Source organism: Lagopus leucura, unplaced genomic scaffold, assembly GCF_019238085.1.
Source record: "Lagopus leucura isolate 7727_CA_CO unplaced genomic scaffold, USGS_WTPT01 Super-Scaffold_100159, whole genome shotgun sequence".
NCBI lineage: Eukaryota > Metazoa > Chordata > Aves > Galliformes > Phasianidae > Lagopus > Lagopus leucura.
The window spans coordinates 5,032,733-5,055,351 of record NW_024962335.1 but is presented as its reverse complement, the minus strand read 5'-3'; the positions used below and the strand labels follow the sequence as shown (position 1 = coordinate 5,055,351).

Genomic DNA, 22,619 nt, shown 5'->3' with positions numbered 1-22,619 from the left:
TCAGCTTTTGAAACAGCTCTCTCTGCAGTTTTTTTGTTTTTTTGTTTTTTTTCAACAGACTTCAATCTTCACTGTGTGCACAAAGTGAGAAATGTACCCAAGGTAGCAAATTTTGAATGTAGATGACTAAAGGTGGGAAGGCAGAGTGAATGCAAAGCTAATGGAAAGCCAGTGTAGTGCACGTAACAGGAACAGACTGACCCGATCCATTAAATAGAGGGCTGTTGCATTATGCACTAGCTCAATGCGTCTGAGTGGCATTAAAAGTAGTTTTGAATAGAGTGAAATGTGTAGTTTAACCTGAAGATTAAAAGGCAAAGACGATAGCATCAGGGGCCAATTTCCATGGAAGAGAGAAATTCCAAACTGTTGAATACAGAAATAAAAGTGTCACGTGTACCTGAGAGTACAGAGGAAGTCAGATTTGTAAGTAGCCCAAGACATAAATGCTGGTCCAAATTTACACACAAAAAGCAGAGTTAATTCTCCATTTCTTCTTGGCAAACAACATATTTGCTGGATTTAACAGTTTTATCCCTGCGTTTGGTAGGTATTCAGAAAACTAACACTTGCACAGCTTGATGTTACTGAAAAGAAAACTAAAAATTCTCATGAAATAAAGCAATAAAGCTTTGCAGGGCAGAAAAGTTCATTTGGAGGAGATTCTCATGCATTTGTAAAACCACAGGAACAGCAAAGCTGAATCCCTGCTGGATTTGCCATATCACCTCCTTACACACTAGGATAAGTGAAGAGCTTTCACTCATCTATGCCACTGTAGAACACGCATCCACAAAAATTTGTAGTTTTACAGCTCAGAGAAGCACTATATTGATGTTCCTACACCAAAGCAAAGGAAAATTTGTTTTCTGTCTTCTGAGGGTAATGAGACATGGAACATTGCACGCTGCTTGAATGGAATACCTTTCAACAAGCCTCCCTCCTGATTTACTTCATTCTGTTTCTCCCCTCCCACTGTAGGGCTTGAAGAAAAAGGAAGCAGAGAATGAAGCCAAATGCTATTCATTTAACTTTTTTTTTTTATTTATTTAAACTTTTTAAGCTCTTGTAATTATACATTCACTGAATGCAGTAATAGTTTTCACTTGTTAGGAGTGCATGAGATAGTTTCAGTGCTGAAGATTGAAAGAGTTAATTCAGGAACTGACAAAAAAGAGATTATGCGTAGAAGCAGATTCAGTGTCAGATGCTTTCTGTGTGTTGTAAAACAGAGATTCATTGGATGCTGCTATCACCATCCTACATACCATAGAAACACACCTTAGAAACTAATTCGGTGTTACTGAGGGTACATCTTCCTTTGGGATTGCTGGGTCAAAATCTTTGTAGCTGACAGGCCTGAATCATCCTGATACATTTTTAACAGTTGAAAAAAATAACTCCATATATGGAATTATGGAGTAAATTCCCATAGCATTTACTGTCAATAATGCAGAATTTATTGGGAAGAGATTTCCATACATGCATTGCAATGTGACTAACACATAAGAGTATTTTTTCTTTTTTCTAAAAAGTCAGTTGAAGGACTTGAACTCTATTCTAGTGGCACAGATGTGACAGATCCCATCATAGGATGTGTAAAAGAAAAAAAAATTGTTGACAGCATATCAGGAAAATAAAGACTGTTGAATATAGAACCATTCTATCAGAAAGGACTTTCAGTGAAAATGCTAAGAGAACTTAACTGAGAAATGCTAAGAGAACTTAACTGAGCTGATTTCCTCAGAGGTGGATAAATATGCACGTTAAGATTTCCTCAGAGGTGGATAAATATGCACGTTAATTTTGACAGCATAACTTTTCTGGAATCATTCTTCAAAAGAGATTTAAATCAAGGATCTTTGGGGTTAACTCAGTTATGCAGAGTAACAATAATAAAATGAGAACTGTGCATGCTTTAAAAAAGTCTGTAGAAAGTTGCTAAAGCAGTAGTTATTTAAAAAATTAAAATAGGTTAATGAGAGCATCGAAAAGTGTTCATAGTAGTATGTCCTAGGGCTGAAATCCTCAACAGACTGTTGCTTAGCATTCATTAAGAACTTAATGAAGGGATGGCATTTAACAGACAACCATAAATATGTCAGTATCAGTGAGAATAGAAATTTTACCAAAAGAGCTAAAGAGAAAGTTGGCCGACACCAAAGAAAGTGAATTTTAATTTAGACATTCAGGATAATTTAAATTGGAAAGAGCAGTCTGATCTACTTTTGCACATTGAGTTGCTTAACCAGTTTTTGCAGAAGTCTGATATTTAATCTACCTCTCTGTCTTTCTTTTTATCCCCTAACAGCCTAATCACTGTTGGTTGCATTTGATGGTGCCTGAATTTTCAAGGAGTCTACATAGTCTTCTCCAGAAATTTTCGGATATTTCCGATATGTCTGATGTTTTAAGCAACTATTCAATCATTAATAACCTCACAAGGATAATAAATGATCTTATGGCATGTCTAGCTTTTGATAAAAATAAGGTAATCTAACACGGAGATTCTACTTTTCATCTTCCCTGTACATTTATTTCTGTGCTGTATGTTCTTAGTTTTCTGTAATTCACAGAATCAAACTGCTATTGATTTTCTTATAGAATAGTCTTAGATCTAGTTCTGTCAGCATTAAAGAGAAAACAATCTTAGAACCAAGCTTTAGGAAGTTTTTTAACCTGTATTCTAACCACTCCTACTGGGAGTAATAAGTCCAGACCAAATCTGAACTGCTGGCATAAGAAGCAACTGTTGTGTGAAAACCAGTCAGTCACAAAGAAGAAAACAGCCATCAATCTTAACATGGTCCTTAACTTTTTGTTTAGTCTGACATAACACACTTGTCTGTTAGATCTCAGAGTGATTGGGCTTCCTTGTTTATAATCCTGCTCTTATTTTTAGTTACATTATCAAAGATCTCAACCTGCTTTGTTACAGCTATTGTATTCTGTTCCCTGTACTCTTACAATAGCTATGATTGTGTTGTGTTCCTGAATCCAGGTTAAAAGAAACATGCAGAGCATAACAAAGTAATGTGAAATCAAGGTGTTTTTTTTTTTTTTTTTTAAATGAGGGAACTCAAAGAATGAAAAATCTCTTTGTTTTCAGCATAGGATGGGAAACTGCTTTTAATTTCTTGGCATTATTACAACAGTGGAATAATATTTTATTTCTATTTACAAAGTTAATTTGAAAACATCAAACGGTTGTGACATTTGTACACAGAAGATCTGGTCTTCTACAGGATAAAAATTTAAGCTATTGTATATCACTTTGGATATTTTTATCATCTGTTGAGGTGCTGATGTGTGCATCTCTCCCGACCTTTTCAAGTTGAATTCTATATTTTATCCTAGGATTTTATAAAAGAAAATGGTCACCTTTATGAAGAAGATCGCTTCATTCCTGAGAATTTCTTTAGGCTCTTTAATAGTACCATTGAGGTCTACAAGGAATTTGCAGATTCACTGGATAAGAACGAGTGCATTATGCCTTCAACTGTAGAAACACCAGAGAATGGTAAGATGGCTCTTGTTTGGGAGAACAGAATCTAAATAAAGAGAAATGGGTGATTTTCCTTTGTTTTCAAGATGCTAAGAATCCAGTGGTGTATCTAAATGTTTCCATTTTACTGCCAGCTAAAATTACCACCAACACCAAAGTTTGTATTTCTGTTCAAAGGAGATTTATATCTGGCAGTAAAACTACTGCCATCGTTTCTAGTGACATTGTTCCTTAATATAATCCAGATAACTTCACAATGCTCTGCTCTGTTTCTTTTCATCCTAAATACATCCTGGATCATTTTCATACATTGCTCTTATTCTTCATCTTATCTTCTATTGATGCTCTATTTAGTTTTTATAAGGCAGTAAAGGAGCCTAAAATTACACTACTTAAAGGATAGAAAGCTAGGATAAGTTGTAAACTGGAGTAGCCTCAAGTCACCTCCATATTCACCTCACTCCTCCTGAAAAGGCCCATGTTTACTTGATGTGAAAGATACAACTAGCTCAGGTCAGGCTCCTGCAGCTGATTCTCATCCTTCCAGTAAATGGAGGTTTCGTATTCTCTTTTCTTTTACTCTCTCTAGTGATAGCTATTAGCTGTTTTAATTAGGGCGACATATCCATTTGCACAATTACACCAGTAATAACTAGAAGCAGATCAGTGCCACTACCTAAGAACTTGTTTAAAGCAATTGCTTTTCCAGAATAGCTATTCAGCAGCAGCTCAGTATGTGGACTCATCTGTCTCTTAATAAGGCAGCCTTTTTTGGCCTATTAAGAAGAAAGCCCTACAGCCAAATTTTAGAAGAGCCAAATAGCTCTATAGACTTTCATTACATATAGAGGGAACTGTATTTTAAGTTACATAATGCTGACACACTCATTTTCTATTTAGATTCCAGAGTCGCTGTCACAAAAACAATTTCGTTTCCACCTGTTGCTGCCAGCTCCCTTAGGAATGACAGCATTGGCAGTAATACTAGCAGTAACAGTAAAAGTAAGTATTGAATTAATACTTGAATTAATATATGTGTCTACACTTTGTTCTGGAAGATGGTTGTTATTAGAGTTCAGAGGAAAAGAACGTCTTAATTGTGCAAATTAAGTTACTTGGGAAGTTACTTGTGCCTGATGGTGCACCATGTGTTTCTCAACTGTAACACCAAAATGCAATGAATCAAAATTTAGAAATGCTGTAAAGTTGCAATGCTGTGACAGCTCTATGCTTCTTGGAGAGGGCAGGTCTCCTCCTGTTGGCTTATTGTTGTTGTGAGGCCTCACTAGTCACGTGGTCTCAGCAAACTCAGTTACCCCAGGCACATCATTTTCAGTCTTAGAAAAAGATGCTCCAAACAGAATAGCTATCCTGAATTGATCCTAGGATACTTGTTTGGGTGAAGAGCTCCTCTGTACGTATTTTGAGAGCACTCTGGTTGCCAAAGTTGACACCAAATCTGAAGACAGTCCCTGCTGTATGTAGTTACAGTAGGGCCAGTTTCATGCTGAGGAAGTTTTTGGTTGAGATCAAGGAATTAATTACTACAGTTTTGGAAGGCTGTAATCTTCTATCCAGCCTAGTCTTCTCTGTGCTTCTTATCTATCTTGATGAGTGTATTACATGACTGGTCACTGACATATAAAACAGCCTGGAGTTGTTTCCGTAAGAGCCTCAGTGTTACCTGTCATGGGTCAGAAGGAATGTAGGAAGCTGAGGTGAAGAGAACTAACAGAGTTTCAGGGGGTTTTAACGACCTTAAAGGTTCCTGAAATGGTGCATAAAGCTTATTGTGCTGTAGTTTTCCTTGCTCCTTTTTCTCAGACATGCCAGGATGATAGCATGCATTTCTTTGTATTATTTCATGTTTTAAAAATATCAGCATTATCTTAATGTGTAATGTTGAAGTGTGTGGCAGGTACTCCTTGTGATTAAGAAAGCACAGGCACTGGTGGGAAGCTCCTGATAGTAGGACAGATCCTACTTGGAGTTTATTTATTCTCTTCTTCCTTCAGTTGCAAATGTGTAATCTAGTTATTCCCTAGGTTTTCAGCACCACGCATGCTACCACATAGATAGTTCACAACTGTTGTCAGGTTGAATCACTTTGTAGTTAACAGAATATCTTACAACACCTCAGAGTCATCTGAGAAGAAGGCTGGAACAAAATCATAGGATCATAGAATGGTTTGGGTTTGAAGGGACCTTTAAGATCTAGTTCCAAACCTTCTGCTATAGGCAGGGATGCCTCCCACTAGACAGGTTGCTCAAGGTACCATCCAGCCTGGCTTGAACACCTCCAGAGAGGACATCCACAACTTCTCTGGCAACCTGTTCCAGTGTCTCACCACCCTTACTGTAAAAAAATTCTTCCTAACATCTACTCTAAATCTGCCCTCTTCTATTTAAAAGACATTTCCCCCTGTCTTATTAGTACATGCCCTTACAAAATTTCCCTCCCTAGCTCTCCTTTAGGGCCCCCTTCAGGTACTGGAAGGCTGTTATAAGGTCCTCCTGGAGCCTTCTCTTTATCAGGCTGAAGAGCCCCAACTCTCTCAGCCTGTTCCCACAGGGGAGGTGCTCCAGCCCTCTGATCGTCCTTGTGGCTCTCCTCTGGACCTGCTCCAACAGTTCAATGTCCTTCTTGTGTTGGGGGGCCCAGAACTGGATGCAGTATTCCAGGGGTCTCACGAGAGCAGAGGGGCAGAATCACCTCTCTTGATTTGCTGGCCAGTTTTCTTGATGCAACTCAGGAAATGGTTGGCTTTCTGGGCTGCAAATTCATACTGCTGGCCCATCTTGAGTCTTTCATCAACTGACATTCCCACATTCTTCTCAGGGCTCTCAAGCCATTCTCTGTCCACTCTATATATGTGCTTGGATCCACCTTCAACTCTTGTCTGGCAGCTTTCCTCTCTGAAAAAGAGAAGTCTCAGTGCCATAAATTCCTATCCAGGAGGTCACAGAGCTGGCTGCAAATAACCTGATGAGTCTACAGCCAACTGTGAGGCACCAGGAGGGGGCTAAAAAGTGCATACCTGTCTCTCTCAGGTCTGAGCATGTGATAATTTTTGATGTAACTATGAGAGGAAGAATATTCAAATGCAGCCTGAAGCAATGGGAATGGATCAAGGAGCCAAAGAAAGAGAGAGACAGACTACAGTAACAATTTATTTGAAAGGAGTTTTGACCCAGCACAGTGACAGGAGAGTCATTAGGCAGCAAAGCAGAGTCTAGAGCTCTGGCCAGAGCTGTGCTGGGTACAAGAACACAGAAAAAGGCATGTTAATCTTATTTTGTAACTGATTATCAAGTAGAAAAAAAGCCTAATTAAAATAATGCAATAAGTAAAAGAAATTGCTTGGCTGGCCATATGCTGTACAGGTGTGCTCTAACTGATTATCATTCTCTTAAGCAACTTACTGGAAAATTGGATACCACAGCCTTATGTAGAAATGGCAAGGTCTAAATGTCTAGGACTGAGGACAGTTTGTACACTTAATCAGATTAAATTACATTAATTTGAAGATTGGACACTGACTGGTTACACTTCAGTCATTAGTTTGGAAGGGGAAGGACTTGTTGCATAGTTATTGGCATCTCTTATTGTCTGAGAATCATCTTCAGTACCAATTTTATGTTGTCTTGGCCTTACTGCTAAATAAGTTTTTTTTTTAGTTAATCTTTGTCTTCATGAAGCAAACAACAACGAATGAATGTTGTAACATTCACATTGGGAATCCTCAGGGCAGATAACTCAGTCTGCTGGCTGTAGGTTGTTCTTGGAACAGCATCACTAAATTCAAAGTTCAGAAAGGCAAACATTTGGAGCAGAAACTTGGAGAAACCTGAAAAATGCATCCAAAAACTACTGTGGTATTTTTTTTTTATGACCCTCTTCACTACTAAACTATTAAAATGAGCAATTTAAATTAATTGTTTATAGACTATTGAGAAACATTCACTGTTAGAAATGAATCCTTCCAGATTAACAACAAATATTGAATCTATTAATATAGTCTGCTTGGAGAGTCAGACGTCTTGAACTGCTCTTGATTTTAAATTCAGCTTAGACAAACCTGAAAAAAATCATCTAATAAAATAATGTGTGAAATAATTACTATAGAAATGTCATATAAATTGGCTAAATTAAATTTTTCTCATGTTGTTCTGCATTTATTGCACATTGTATCTCAAGATTCAATCATTATTGCACAATGATAAAATTGAACTACTGTGATAGAGTTCACACATCATCTGAACCAAAAATTTTATTCCAACTAGATGTAAAGTGGAACAATTATCCTTTTCTAATCTTTTTTTGAATGACATAGTGTTGTTTTCCTGGTAATATTTAATGTAGATCTCTGTCGTGTTCCCACTCCATCTTTGGTTACACAATATTATTCTTCCTTCCTTCCCTTTAGTTTTTCTTGGTTCTACATGATGCAATCCAGTTTAAACACTGAGGAATTGTTTATGTCTTAGTTCCACTGATTCTCTGTATTCTCTGGATCATTAACTTCTGCACAGAACAGAGAATTCAAATTAATGGTTTCTAAAAAAGGAACTAATGTTAGGATAAGAGGTCTTGAATCTTGTTCTCTTTCAGTGCTTTAATCAAGCAAACTATAGTAGTCCTTTTTCTTTCCACCAAATGAATCTCATCTTTCCCTCTTAAACTTGAACTTGCTAGCTGTTACAGCACTTAACTAAGCTTTTTATTCTTACAGTGCAATTTATATTTTTCAGTGTTGCTTTCTTCTATTTTTGCCTGTAATTTTCCCATAATAATTAAGCCTTATTATGAAGTACTGAACAGCTCAGAGAACATGTGTGCACTGTAAACACAAAGATCTCTATGAGTGATTTTAGGAAGAAGTTTGACTTTTATAATTAAGCAAAGAATACTGTAGTTTAATTCTGTAATTGCACAACAATTAAAAAATATTACCCATGGCTTAATGCAATTGGTGTTTCATTCTGTGCTTTTACAGTTAATGGAAAACCCTAATGAACAGGTGAAAGCTGTTCTACATTTTTGTAGATAAGATCTTGTGGTAACTGTGTTAGAGCTGAGCAGAGGTAAAGTGAAAATTCCTTTGAGTCATATAAGGCAATAAAATCTAGTTGGTGGTTTGAATCATAATTGCTTGCTAAACTTACACACATGGCTCAAAGTGGAGAGCAGCTCAATAACTTCTTTGTGTAGCTGAGTGGCTTTCAATGTAAACGTATTTCATTCAGTTTAACATACGGATGTCCGTGAAGATTATACATGAATCTACTTCACATGAGCTCACTTCCTAAGGGATTCTTCCACAAGGTGTTGAAGTGAGCGCACAAAGCGGTGCTGGCCTGCTTCCACATCCCTTTAGCACCTTGCAGAAATAAAGTCTGTTTCAAGTAAATAACCTACCAACTGCAGAGCCAGAAGTTCCTCTGGTGTTGCCCAAAGAGTTCATGAAGTTACCATACCACCTGGTTCCTCCTATTCCTTCTCCTGCTCTCTCTTCTCAAACACTAAAAGTGGGAATGCTTTTGTGTAGAGCTGTTCTAGTTCAATTTCTACCAGAGGAAAAAGTCTCAATTAAAGGGATAAAAACTACTAGCAGCCAGCTTGTCTTTCTCATTTCCCTTCACTATGGCACAGAATCTGGGAGATTCTCCAGACTGAAAATTCTCCAACCTGTTCTGACTTAGGTATTTAGATAAATGGAAAGCACACGATAAAATCTGCCATACATGATTTATTTATTCTCTCCAAATTTTTCAAGAGACATTTTTCCTGATTCAAAAATAAATTTAAAATATATTTTGTTATTTGCTTTTTAAAAGTAGATTTAGGTTACTTAAATTTCAAATTAACTCAGAATGAAATTATGAGAAAAAATCTATTTTTGTTTTTAAAAGTAGCTTTGCACATTTTTGTTGCTTATTTTTTTACAATTTGACTGTATTTAGGTTCTGCCCCTGGATTTCAGGTCTCCACATGGAAAACTAAATATATATCACTTTCAGTAGATGCTGAAGAAAGCATTTGCATTGTAGATATCTTCTCAGAAATCAGATTTTTCTACTTTTAGATATCTCATTATAAAGAAAACTCTTCTTTATCTAAGACTCTCTAAAGTTAGTGAAAATTTGTAAAAATTATCATGCCAGAATAACACTGATCTCCCCGAATGCAGACTATTTATTTAGAAGTTGATGTAAAAATCAACATGCTTGCCATACCATTCTAACAGGCATTACAGAGCAGATAGAGGATTTTGAGGTTAAACAGTCTGCAAAAACTTCTTATCAAATGACTTGCTCTTTGTGACCTGAAGAAAATTTTTTCCCCCACTTTTCTATTTTTCTGAACTTTGTAGAACAGAATCCAGAAAACATGACCATCCCTATAAGTTCAGCGTTACAACTAACCAGTCTCACACTGGGAAGAATGATTAATGTAATTAGGCAAAACAGTGTTGCATTTTAATTGACTAGAACACAAGAACATTATAGAAATTTTCTCAGGTGAATACAAGTTGCATAAATTAACGATAGGATTTTTTGTTTCAGCTACTCAGACTATCTCCACACCACTTCAATTTGTCCAGATTTCTCTAAGTTCAATTTGAATAAACACACCTCTATACCTAACCTGGGACAGACTTTCATAAAAGATATCTCACTCCTGTTAATTTCCACTCTTTTCAACTGACGTTCATTTCTGTAGAACTTTCCCTCCTCTTTAGACATATTTCTTTCCAGTAAATTATCATCTATTCTGTTTGTCCAATGTTTAATTTTAGTGCAATGAGCCTACTGATGTAAGTAAAATTCAAGCCCCTATTGTCAGAATCTAGAGTTTTAAACAGTACATAACAAGGGGTGTAGACTTGTTTTCATATAGTTTTCTCTATGGTAACCCTAGAAATATGGCTTAATTTCAGAGAAAAAATATTTGTGTAAAAGCTTGTAACATGACACGCAGAAAAACTCAAGAGAATGAAAGTGAGTTGCCAGTTAATTATAAGAATGCTACTTTCTAAACTAAAGTGTTTTTTCAGTGGCTCTTTAATAATGTACTAAACACACATTGATTGACCCAGTATTTCACACCATATGTGCTTAGAAATTTGCTGTTTGTGTAAGTCACTTGCACAGATTTCTAGTCCTACAACTCCATTTTCATTTCTGTATCTAGTTACCTACACTTTTTCTATGCTTCCAATTTGGTTCTTTTGCAATAATCTGACAATACACCCTCCATTTGAGCTGCAAACATCAAATTTTGAAATTAACTGCAAGCCTGGTGTATGGTGTCTAAACTGGCAGTCTCCTACAGCTCACTTTGCATTTCAGAAAGTGGATCCCAAGGTGACTCCATAGGACTTTTCACATGCTGATCTTGATCAAATAATTGGATAGCCTCGTTTTAGTCTTGGTATGCATACAGCTCCATATAAGGAGAATGGAATTTCTTATTCTCATAAAAAACTAGAACTAGGGCTATTCTGTATAAAATGCAAAAAGCTATCAAGAAATGGTAGCAACAAAATAGCACACAACTAGACTTAAACTTACAGGGTTTTGATCTTATTGAAGTCAGCAGCACCTTACCAGGCAGACATTAGAAACAGAGTCAGACATTATTGTTAAATCAAGCTCTGTGTCATATGTGTCTTATGGAGCTTAAACAAATGCATGAAGTGAGTGTTTTAAAGTGACAAATATTTTGTCTTCGCAGGAATTACTTTGTGATACGAGATAATTAAAAGCTGATAAAAACAAATTTTCCCTCAAAGTGAGGGAAAAAGAATGTGCTCTACAAATGACAGAAAAGATAATCAGTCTTGGAACTATTAAACAGAACAATTTCATAAGGGGGAGGAGCATCTCTGTGATCAAAAAGAGTTCTTATGATATTTTGGATGACATGCACCTCATGTACACAGCATTTTGAAGTATCTGTTTTGCTATCTTGATGTTATTATGTAGATGGTGCCTAAAAGTGCTCTTGTTAATAGTATTGCCCTGAAGATGGTTTTCTGCCATAAATCTGTCTTCACTAATGAGAACATCTGTAATTGCAGAAGAGGCACTTGGCTTCATTAGCAGCTCCAGCCTGCAAGGGATCAGCATAGCATTGACATCATTGCTGTCTCTTCTCATTGGGTTTATTTTGGGAGCCATATACTGGAAGGTAAGAAATATTTCATGTAATTGTTTGCGTAGTTATATTTCATGGCTATAGAGAAGCTGGAAGAACAGAATGATTCTGCATGTGAAAGTCATAGACCTCTTTTTTGATCTTCTCTGAACTGTGTGACATGCAAACATAAAACTTTGTTGTCAAATTCTTCAGTTCCATCACCAATTTACAAAACTTGTCTTGTCAGTTTGATATTTCTCTAATTGGAAATTAAAAGCATGGGATTCCCCTAATTACCCAGTTCTTCTCTTATGTCTTGAGATGGGTTCCTATGGTTTTAGCCAGTGTAGCATTTTCTACAATAAAAAATATTTAATTTTAAAATTATACAATTAGGAAATGTGTATTAGAAGGCAGTATTTTACCTACATTTTGCAAAAATATTTTGATATTGAAAATCTGAAGCAAATTGGAGTAACAATTGCTTTCAGAGTTTTCAGCTAAAGCTTTAGGATATTTACATTTATTGTATTTTCTTTCTAGAAAACACATCCTAAATCCAGACCAGAAAGTAATGAAACTACACAGTGTCATGGCTGTCAAGAGGAAAATGAGATAAGGTACAAAGTTCCACTTCACACACACACACATATACGTATAGAAATGTAAGATTATCTTTCAGAAACTTTCTGAAAATTCCTCCCTAGTTCTCACAATAAACAAACAAGGAAACAAAAAACAAACCTGCAAACAACCAATCAAAGAAGAAAACTAAGCCACACTATTGGGGTTTGCTGTAGATCTGAAAAGTATGCTTAGTATCAGCCCTTTGAAGGAGGTCCAGTATGAAATATAAGAATTAATACAGAAGAGATTCCTGTGTACAAAATTATATTAACAGAACGTTAGCAGTGACTCATACAACAAGTAAGGAATAGTGATGAAAAGAAGCAGGTTTGAAGGGTTACCTTACAATGGAAGAATGAAGCCAACCCAGGATGTCTGAGACCTGTGGAGGAAGCAACAAAAAGAAGTGAAATTTGTTATTTTCTGTGGAAAGAGACCTAGGGATAGTCTTAAGTTAGAATATTTCATGTTACTATAATTCACGCTAAAATGTTTTGGGAGTATTATTTAACCCTCTATTTCAGAATCTTTAGTCACTTTTAATCTGTGAGGAATTATAACACCTAAAGGAGATCTACCGGTCTTACACTGTATGAAATGCCATCATGCTGCCTATGGTTGAAGACAGAAATAGGCAAAGTTCTGATCAGCAGTTTTTGGTTACGTGGACTACAGTTTTCAGGGTACAAACCTTCTAGGATAATACATTATTCAAACATTTTTTCATCATGTACAGTTCACATAAAAGAAAACTGCACATTTACCCAATGTATGATTTGCTAAGAATAACTCATCCTAGCACCTCAGCCTAGCAGGTGTTAAAATCTGTGAAGCCAAACATGAATCTTCCTTCTGACATCACAGGAAATATATAAAATGACTTTATAGGAGGAAAAGAGAGAGAGGAGGAAATAGAGCCATTAAGAAAATGCAGGAGATGACCCTAAGAGGAAAATGTAAACAGGTTACATACTCACTGTGCAGTTTGTTTGTTTTTTTTTCTCCCTTTTCCTTGGGAAATTTTGAAAATTCATCAACAAGTAGGAAGAATCTGTTACCAAACATGTTTTAATACTTCTGGTTCAATTACAGATATTTCTTTTTTTTTTTTTTTTTTTTTATATGTAGATGGTTTTATGTTAACTGACAAAGCCTTCCATTGTAGTTCCTCAAAACTGTAGTAATAGCACCTACAGTACTAGCACTGTAGTAATAAAGTACCTATTTTTTATTTCAGTATGTTGCAGCAAAAAGCAAAAGAACATCTACAAGTGTAGCTGTTGCTTTTTCTCCCTCAACACTGTTACTGTTTCATGTACTGGTAAGTTCTTGTGGTTAAAAGAGCTACCACAGGATTAACTTCTATCTGTCGAAATATGGAATCACTCAGAGTCCATTGGGGGAAAAATAATGTAATAAAACTTATTATCAGTAGATTTGCTTTGTGCCTCAGAACTTTAGTTGGTAATTTAGTTAATCTTGTATAATTAATTCTAGCTTTTGGATTTGAATGTAAACATTATAAAATAAAAGATGCTAGAATTCTGAAATGAAGGACAACTGCTGCTTCTCCTTTTTGGTGTGATGGCCAGTATGGAAAATATTTCAGCTGTTGTCCCCACAGCTGTGTAATCTAAAATCACAGTCTTTCAAAAGGCAGGATAGAACTGAAGTTCTTCCAGTTGTTTACTCAGCACTGTTTGCAGTTCTCCACAGCATTATCAGATCCATCATTCTTGTTTGTATGTAAGATGGACAAACAAGAATGATGGAGGGAGCAGCAAATGTAAGTGAGCTTTCCTGTCCCAGCAGCTCTCTGCAAAAGGAACATTCCTCTGGCAAGGGCAGTCTGACCACGAGAGTTATGTAGTCACCATTGACTAGATGATATCAAAACTTTTTGCTGGAAAATGTGCTCTTGAATCAAGTGGTGCCATGAAGTTGAAATACATCAGAATAGAAATATTATTTTGTTTCTGAGTTACGGGATGCCATGCAAGTATCATGAATATATCTGCTTCCAAAATTATAGGAAAAAATGTCTGTGTTACGTCTGTGAAATGCTCTGCTGTTTAGTAGCATAGAGATGAAAATTAATTAGGAAAATTCTAACTGCTCTTTCTCTTCAGGCAGGTAACAGTTCCATGTTTGCTTCATAAATGAAGCAGCTTTAAGCACATTCATATTCCTTCTGGAGTGACAGACTGAGTCTGCATCTGTTGTTGCTGCCCATGACTCCATAGACATGACATAGAAATGAGGACAATTTTGTGTTTCTTACTGTGAAACCAACACTGAATCGAACAACAATAAGAAGAGTGTGCACTTAACAGGACTATACCTTATGTGAATATCTTCTTTGTGTGGCATTTGGGGTTTTTAATTGCATTTGTACTTGCGTCTGACTCTGACAAAGAAAGTACATGTCCAGAACAAAAAAACATCTTTCAAATGCCTCTAACTATATGGAAACATTGAAAATCATAAATACCTTTGCATCCTTAATTTAAGTTCTGTGTCCTCTACCTTACCTTGGTGTCTTCAAATGGAATACTTTGAACTGAGAGAAAATGCAGAAATGGATATAAGATAACGCACTCTTCAATATTGTATATAAAACTTGAAAGTAAAGTCATGACGTGGGCCAGTTTGCTAGCGTTTCACTTATAAAGAACTGGGTTTATTCCTGGCAAAAGTCATGTGTACAGTGACACGTGGCCTCTGTTGTATGCCAAGTGGCTACATGCCCACCACGGAAAGCCTCAAGAGTTCATCAGCTTCGGTGGTGTCTGCTCAGGAGAAGCAAATACTGGATGAAGACAAAGTAAACAGGACATTACAGTACATCATGGAGTTTTGAAGCATTAGAAGTAACTGCTGGAGATGTGAACACTGGTGAAATTTCCAGCCATACCAAGGGAAGGGAGAGTAAAGAGTCTGAATTGCGTTCAAACATCATAATAAAGACAAACCCATGAAATGCATTTCAAATGCTGAATATGCATGCCATTGATAACTTGTTCTCAAATGTATAGCATAGAAAATCTGAAAGATCCTGAGAGTGTATTTAGCTTTTACTTACGTCAGCTGTAATTAATATTTGCATTGTGTTTTTAATTATTAGTAAGCTTTACTATCCTGACATTCTCCACTCCTAAGATTAATTCTCTTGAAACAAAAGAGAAAGGCTTTAATTTCCACTTGTCTTCTACAACTACTGCTGCTGTAGCATCCATGAAATCTTGTACAAGTTTGATGTACAGCCATTTTCAAGAAAATCCTAAAAATACTGTGATAAAAGTTACAAGTACAGTTGTGCATCTTTTCATCTTCACTCTTTCTAGATAATGGTAATGAATCATTTATCTGCATTAGAGGTTTCTACTTTAGAATGTAAGGGTGGTTCACTTCAGATGGCAAACTGCCATCCGTCATCAAACTGGCTATGTCAGTAAGAATTTTAGTTTGAGTTACTTGAAAATGTTGAAAAAATAAAAATAAAACAAGGAACACCTTATTCATGTTTTGGAGAAAGTTGGAGTTCTCTCTAAAGTATAGTCTAACTTCACTGTAAAATCATAACATTTCCTGAGTTGGAAGGGACCTCTGAGGATCATCAAGTCCTGACTCCACACAGGGCAATTTAAGAGGCAAACAATATATCTAATACCATCATCCAAAATCTGCTGGTACACTGATGGGATTAATTTTGAAAGAATTTTTGTGGAATTTTTAATCATCTGATAAATTTTCTGAGAGCCATGCATAGAAAGAGCATAACATATGTGTAATATAATATGTGTGTGTGTGTGTGTGTGTGTGTATTATTGGTAAAACTGTTTTGGCTTTCATACTCACTGAGAAAGAAAAACCTCAGGACTTTATTATGATGACAGAGCTTATATGTGCATTTAGCTACTTTTCTTGGAATTTTGACACTACTGAGGTCAATGGTGAAATTTCTTTTGAATTCACCTGTACCAGGATTTGATCACATAGATCTAATTTTTTCCTTTCTTATACTAAGGCCTGCCTGAGTGTCAGAAAATAATATTTTGTCCACCCTAGGTATCAGAAAAGTATTCTCCAATCTCATTCAGTTGGCATAAACTAGCACAGTCCCATTAATGCTAGCAGAGCTTTGAGGTTTTTATAATCTGAGGAATGTAGCTTAAATTATGTGAAAAGAAGCTTGGTGAGAGAATCAAACCTTCTTTTTTATTCAGAAGTGCAGGAGCACTCACCACTTAATGAGAAATAATCAAGATTGCTCATCACTTCTGCAAATAAGGCTCATTGCAAATTTTAGATCTGCAAAAATTTGCCAATGTAGTTCTTTACTCACTAGGCCTACGAACTGAATAAAAGTTACCCTGAAAGAAATGTCAGCATGACCGAACTTATAGGAAATGTGCACCTTATGGGTTTTGTGAAGAATACTGCATGTATGTTTTGTCAGAGCTCAAAAGTATCAACCAACAATAAGTGGAAGCCACTACCCTTACATATTTTACAAAAAAACATATTTCGCATTGCTATTTTGTATGTACTCAAAGCTAGTTTATATATTCTAAGTTTTACAGTATTTTTCAATGGTTCTTTAAACAGAAATTTGTATTTATTAACATTCTTTGTTCATGAGAATATTAGTTTTCTTATACACATATTTTCTGGAGAATCAAATGCACAATAACATTACATATTGGTGTGCCTTAAATTATATTTTGACATTCAAAACACATGGTGTTTTAGAGTCCTTACTATACCATCTACCCATAAAATAGTAAAAGATAAAATGACAGGTTTAAATGGAAACATACATTAAGCCTAGATAGATGGTGACAAAATATTCATGTTCCAAGAGTAAAATCTTAAAATAATAGATATGTCACCTTCATATGTCACATTCTTTAATCTCTGCTATGGAGTAAAGCAAATTGAAGGGTACATGCAAACTCAAAGAAAGTTCATGCATATAACTTCCAACCTGACATCACAGTCTGTTCTGATTTTGAGTATGCACTGAACATAGTACAACAGAGTAGCAAAACTGTTGATAGAGTCCATGGTTTCCCTGTTCTTCCTGCCCATTTTTGAGAGATTTGAACAAAATATTAGATGGTCTCAGCCATTTTGCAAGGCAGAAGGACATTTCTGGATATTTATAAATATGAATGGATGGCAAGTGGATGGCATGACACTTGAAAATGTGATCATAAAAATTATCTCAAGGTTTCTGTGCCCAATTTATCAATCCACCAAGGAGGACTTAATTTTACATGCATTGAAACTTTGAAAAACTGATGATTTGTGAGATACCTTTGAATCCAATTCTGTGAAAGTAGTGGTGGCAGAAATAGGTAATTGCTTCTTTATCCAGCTGTAGCCGGTCTGACCTCTGAATAGTGATCACTTCTTCAGACTTTTTGGGTAAACATTGTATAAGCTCAAAAATGAACACCCTTTCTTTTAAAATGAATTTGGGGGAAAAGTAAATGGTTTTGTGTGTTTTTTTTGTTTGTTTGTTTGTTTGTTTTTTGTTTGTTTTAAATAAGAAACTCAATCAAGTTTGTTTCAGATTTCTATCATTTTGTGAGGAACTAACATTTTTAAGTTTCCTTTGGCATTGTTGAATTTTGCATGCAATTAATAGTGGCCTTGTGATAATAAAAAGCAGATAGTGATATACAGAGTAACTCAATGTGCTATTTTAGGTATGTGTTTACTTGAATAAATTAATGGTACTTATTTAATCACAAGGTCATTGTATAAGTAAGCTTATGATAGCACCAATGTGCTATACTATGGAGTATATGTACAACCTGCACATGTTTTAGATTCTGATCTTCACCAGCTCTGTTTTCTCTGTTGCTCTCTCTTTGTCATACACTGAGACTATTCAGTACACACAGTACAAATATTAAACAGAAAAGCTAACCATATACATAAAGATATTCTGATTTAGATTTACATTTAAGAATTATCCAACATCCTTCAATTCAGGAATCTGACATCTATTGAATGCAGATGTACAGTGATGGTGGCATGTTGCTTTTATGTTATCGAAGTGACAGAACGCAGTAACTTCAGACTCTTTAGTGATAGAGACACAGACGTTTGCTGGTTGTATCATGGGCAAATTCATTTATCTCAATGTAAATGTCATCACAGTCTTGCATAGATACATTCTGACTGGCAGTAATAAAATTTACGTAATGTGGTGTGTATGTATATATGTGTCCTCTTAAAGATAGATGTTTTCCCTGATCCCTTTTTTATACCAGTTCAAATTTGAAATTTACATTATATACATATACTTTATTGTTCTAAATAAAGATATTATGCACTGCCAAGCAATGAGTATGTTCCTCTGCTCATCTGTGTCAGTCCTAAGACTTTCTGAACATCCTGTTGTTTTCTTGCAGAATTTCCTGCCACAGTGTCTAGATGCTACTAGACGCGAGATCCTTCATAATCATTCATTTCTTAATCATGCATTTAGAAGTTTTGTGCCACTAAAACATACATCCTCATTATCAATCTCCAGTTCTAATCCGGTGTGTATCTCTGATTATGCAAATTATTCCAGCTTCAGAATCTCCTCCATTGAGATCTTCAGAAGCTGCTAGGTCATTGGCCTGGGCACTTTGCTCTGGCTCTGAATGAGTAGAGTTAGGGCAGATGGACTCAGAGGTCCTTGCCAACTTCAGACATCCTGTGATTCTGTGGTTCTCTGATGGGCTTAAAGAAGACCAAGTTGCAGCAGGCTTGAATTGATGGTGTAGCAGAAGTTCATGACCTGAGAAGTAGCGCCAGTGGCATGTGTGGGTTGAAAGTACAATGCACACTCAGCATAGCTAGAGTTAAACAAGCACTAAGTAGCTGCAGAGTATGGAGATGAGCATAATGTGGAAGACATCATTAATGTACCAAAAAGGAAGGAGGCTTGATCTAGAAGTTATGTAAGACAAAATGAATGGCGGGATGTGTCATAATGAGAGCTGTCAAAACAGCTCTCACCAAAGTCAGGTTCATGGTAACTGTAGTTCACACAGATAAGGGGGAATGGTTTTAAACTGAGACAGGGGAGGATTAGGTTAGATACTGGGAGGAAGTTCTTCACACTGAGGGTGATGACACACCGGAACAGGTTGCCCAAAGAAGTTGTGTATGCCCCATCCCTGGAGGCATTCAGGGCCAGGCTGGATGTGCCTCTGGGCAGCCTGGTCTAGTGATTGGTGAACCTGCACATGGCAGGGGATTTGAAACTCAATGATCATTGTGGTCCTTTTCAACCTGGGCCATTCTATGATTCTATGATACAGAAAAGAGTGAATTAAATATTGAGAAATTAGACATAACTTCAGCCAAAGAGGCACCAACAAGTTTTGGTACTCTGACTTTTTTTTTATATGAATTACACAATGCTGACTGAAAACTCTCCATCACCACCACCACTTAATCCGAACCCTGGTGAACCTGCACGTGCCAGAGGATTGAAGGAAACAATGAACTTCAGTTTTCCAAGTTCAGTGTCTCCAAAACAATTAATATAATCATTTCGTTTAGTGGATGAAAACAAAAAAAAACTTTGTCCAAGAGATGGCAAGCATTAATAATTTTAATTCTGTCAATCAGAAAAACGCTGTTTATTATGCTCACCTACTGTTTCTTGGTAGCAATACATTTGAACAACTCAGCACTTCTATAAAATTGCACTATTTTACATCAGCTGTGCTCAGTGACTCTAATGTATTTTTATTACATTTTAACAAACATAGAGTACTGAATATATTTTTTTGCTTTTGAAAGTTTCTGAATGGCAGTATGTACATTTATTTGCTGATATTAATTTTTCCTTCTGTGTTTTAATGAGTTGGGCTTTTTCAGGATTTTATGCTATATTAATGATTTATGTATCCAATCCCTTAATGCTTTCATGCAGTCATTACTGTTAAATTGTCTTCCAAAGTTCAAACTTTCTGGAGGGATCAAGTTTCCCAATAACTACACTGAAGTATGTGCTAACACAATCAAGTTTTGTATTGTTATATGCTTATACTGAATTATTATGTGCTGATGTGTAACAGAAAATAATGTAAAATTAAAGCAGATGACCATAATTGTGAAGAATGCACAAATGGAAATTCAGCCCTCTTTTTCTTCCACCATATTCTGAGGAAAGTTATTTCAACATGTAACAGGAAGAAGCCCTAATGCAATTATAGTTCCTTCGACTTGTGGCCCTTTCTACATGATCCCACAATAAGCAAGTGGAAACTAAAATACAGACTGGACTTGTTTTTCAGGCAGACGTGAGCCTTGGCCTTCTGGCCAGTCACAAAATACAGGGACAATTTTCATTCCTTATTGGCAAAGAAGATATTTTCTTGAGCTCATGGTAAAATATTCGACTGAGATCACAAAAGCCTCTTTTGTTTGTCATCACTTCTGCTGTGCAGGATAACAGCATGATAGTAAAATTGGCCCAGTTAGAATAAAGAAGCTACAGAGCAGAATGTATAGCTTTTGTCAGTTTAAGTGACTAGCCCAAGTGACAGAATGTCATCTGAGAAATTTCACCTTGTCATCTCCTACATTGTGATTGATGATTATTAGGACCCCAAGGGTTATTTAATCTGTCATGTTCTTAAAGTTAAATATTTTAGGCCTTCCTTTTTCTCAGCAATGCTGTCATCATTAACAAAACACGGAACAGCCTTCACCTTCAGAAATGACAAAGTGGGGATGTGTCTCAAAACCAATTAATAGCATCAGTGAAAGGAGAGACGTAGCATCTAAATCTTTTGAATTGCCTATCCCTAAGAATAATGCAATGAGTTCTTTGGTGCAATTACTCCTTTGCAAGAAGTTGAGAAGAAAGTATCCCATCAATACTGCTGTACTTCCTGGTGTTTTGTTTTTAATTCTTTTGTATTGTTTCAGAAGAATCCAGTTAACTCAGCTTTGTGTTCTCATCTTTTTATTCTAAATATTTCAACCTTTGCATCAAAAAATAGTTGTGCAAATGAATAATGCCAATACAATCTACAACAGGGTATGTATTGCATTTCAAGTAGAATTGCTGATATACAGCAACCCTTTAAATAAGCACATTACAGTACCCATAATGTAGTGTATGCATGTTTGTGGGATGGAGGGGTGTTGGGAGGGAAGGAAGAGACGGTGCTGAGACTTAGCAAAATTTACAGGTAACTACTGTGAACTTCAGTCATATACCCTGGAGGAAAGTTGCATGTTACAGAATTTCTTCACAAATCCAGTCCTTGGCAAGAGCAAGCTTCAGGATTGCCAAGTCCTATACACTGATCAAAAGGCTCAGTGGGTGCCACACCCTGTGATGGCCTCCACAGCCATCTGCAGCTCAGCACCATCACCTCTCTGTGATTGCATGTGCCAGAACCGCATGTGCCAGATCCACACATACCTACATATCCCTGGGGGCACCTAAAACAAATTTATCATATTTCCATTTAGGCCACCAAGGTGGCAGGTCCATTGAGATTCTAATTCTGTGTTGCAAGACTCAACAGGCCACTGGCTCTTCAGCCTGGGCCATATCTAGAAACTCCAAACTCCCCAGATCCTTAGGTTTCTTTTCTTGTATGCATACATGTTTAAGTCCTGCAGCTGTCCAGACTCTACTTCAGCCTCAATCCCTGACTTCCCATGCTCTCCTGTTGAGTTATATTCTGCAAATTAAAGCTTTTTGCAACCCAGTTATGTTTAGCAGCCCTACTACAGCCCTTTATATAGGTAGCAAAGATTTGAGTTGTTGTTTAGGAAGAGAAGACTTCTCTTTAGCTAAATATTAGACTTTTGAAATTGTTCCAGGTGGCTTAATCTCAAAAGTTGTTATTTTTGTAATTTAGATAAACAGTGAGATCAACAGAACAACAAGATTTGGACACAGTAAATCTATAAGTAGGGAGCTGAGTATTACACAGCTGTTCATATGCTGGCTACGAGCACAGAAATTCCCTGTGAGTTTTTCCTCAGAGAAAAAAATAGTTGCGTTGTATAGGTATGTTAATCCCATTATCTCCTAAAAAGAAGAAGTGGATGTCAGCCTCTTCTCCTGCATAGCTAATGATGAGAAGTAATGGCCTCAAGTTGTGCCAGGGGAGGTTGAGGTTGGATATTAGGAAAAATTTCTCTTAAGATATAGTAGTGATGCTTTGGAGGTGAATCTCAGGCTGGTCTCGGTCAGTCTGATCACAGCCTTTGCTCATTTTGTTGGATTTCATCTTGTTCACCATCTTCTGTGATCTCAGTTCTCCAGCCACGACTCCACTCAACCCCATAATCTATCCATACCTTACC

The 22,619-nt window shown here is 36.4% G+C and overlaps 1 protein-coding gene across 2 annotated transcripts in view; it reads left to right on the top strand.

The window, feature by feature from the left end:
* Nucleotides 1–18,632, top strand: part of KITLG (KIT ligand) — a 54,914-nt gene extending 36,282 nt beyond the window's left edge. Inside the window, exons 4-10 of one of the 2 annotated variants that reach the window (XM_042889690.1) lie at nt 2,312–2,491; nt 3,358–3,520; nt 4,406–4,507; nt 11,590–11,699; nt 12,192–12,268; nt 13,513–13,596; nt 14,405–18,632. In XM_042889690.1, the coding sequence (XP_042745624.1) occupies nt 2,312–2,491; nt 3,358–3,520; nt 4,406–4,507; nt 11,590–11,699; nt 12,192–12,268; nt 13,513–13,552 (672 nt within the window). In that variant the 3' untranslated portion in view covers nt 13,553–13,596; nt 14,405–18,632. The remainder of the gene's footprint in view (nt 1–2,311; nt 2,492–3,357; nt 3,521–4,405; nt 4,508–11,589; nt 11,700–12,191; nt 12,269–13,512; nt 13,597–14,404) is intronic. The other variant, XM_042889691.1, reaches the window with a different exon arrangement.
* The last annotated feature ends 3,987 nt before the right edge of the window (nt 18,633–22,619 follow it).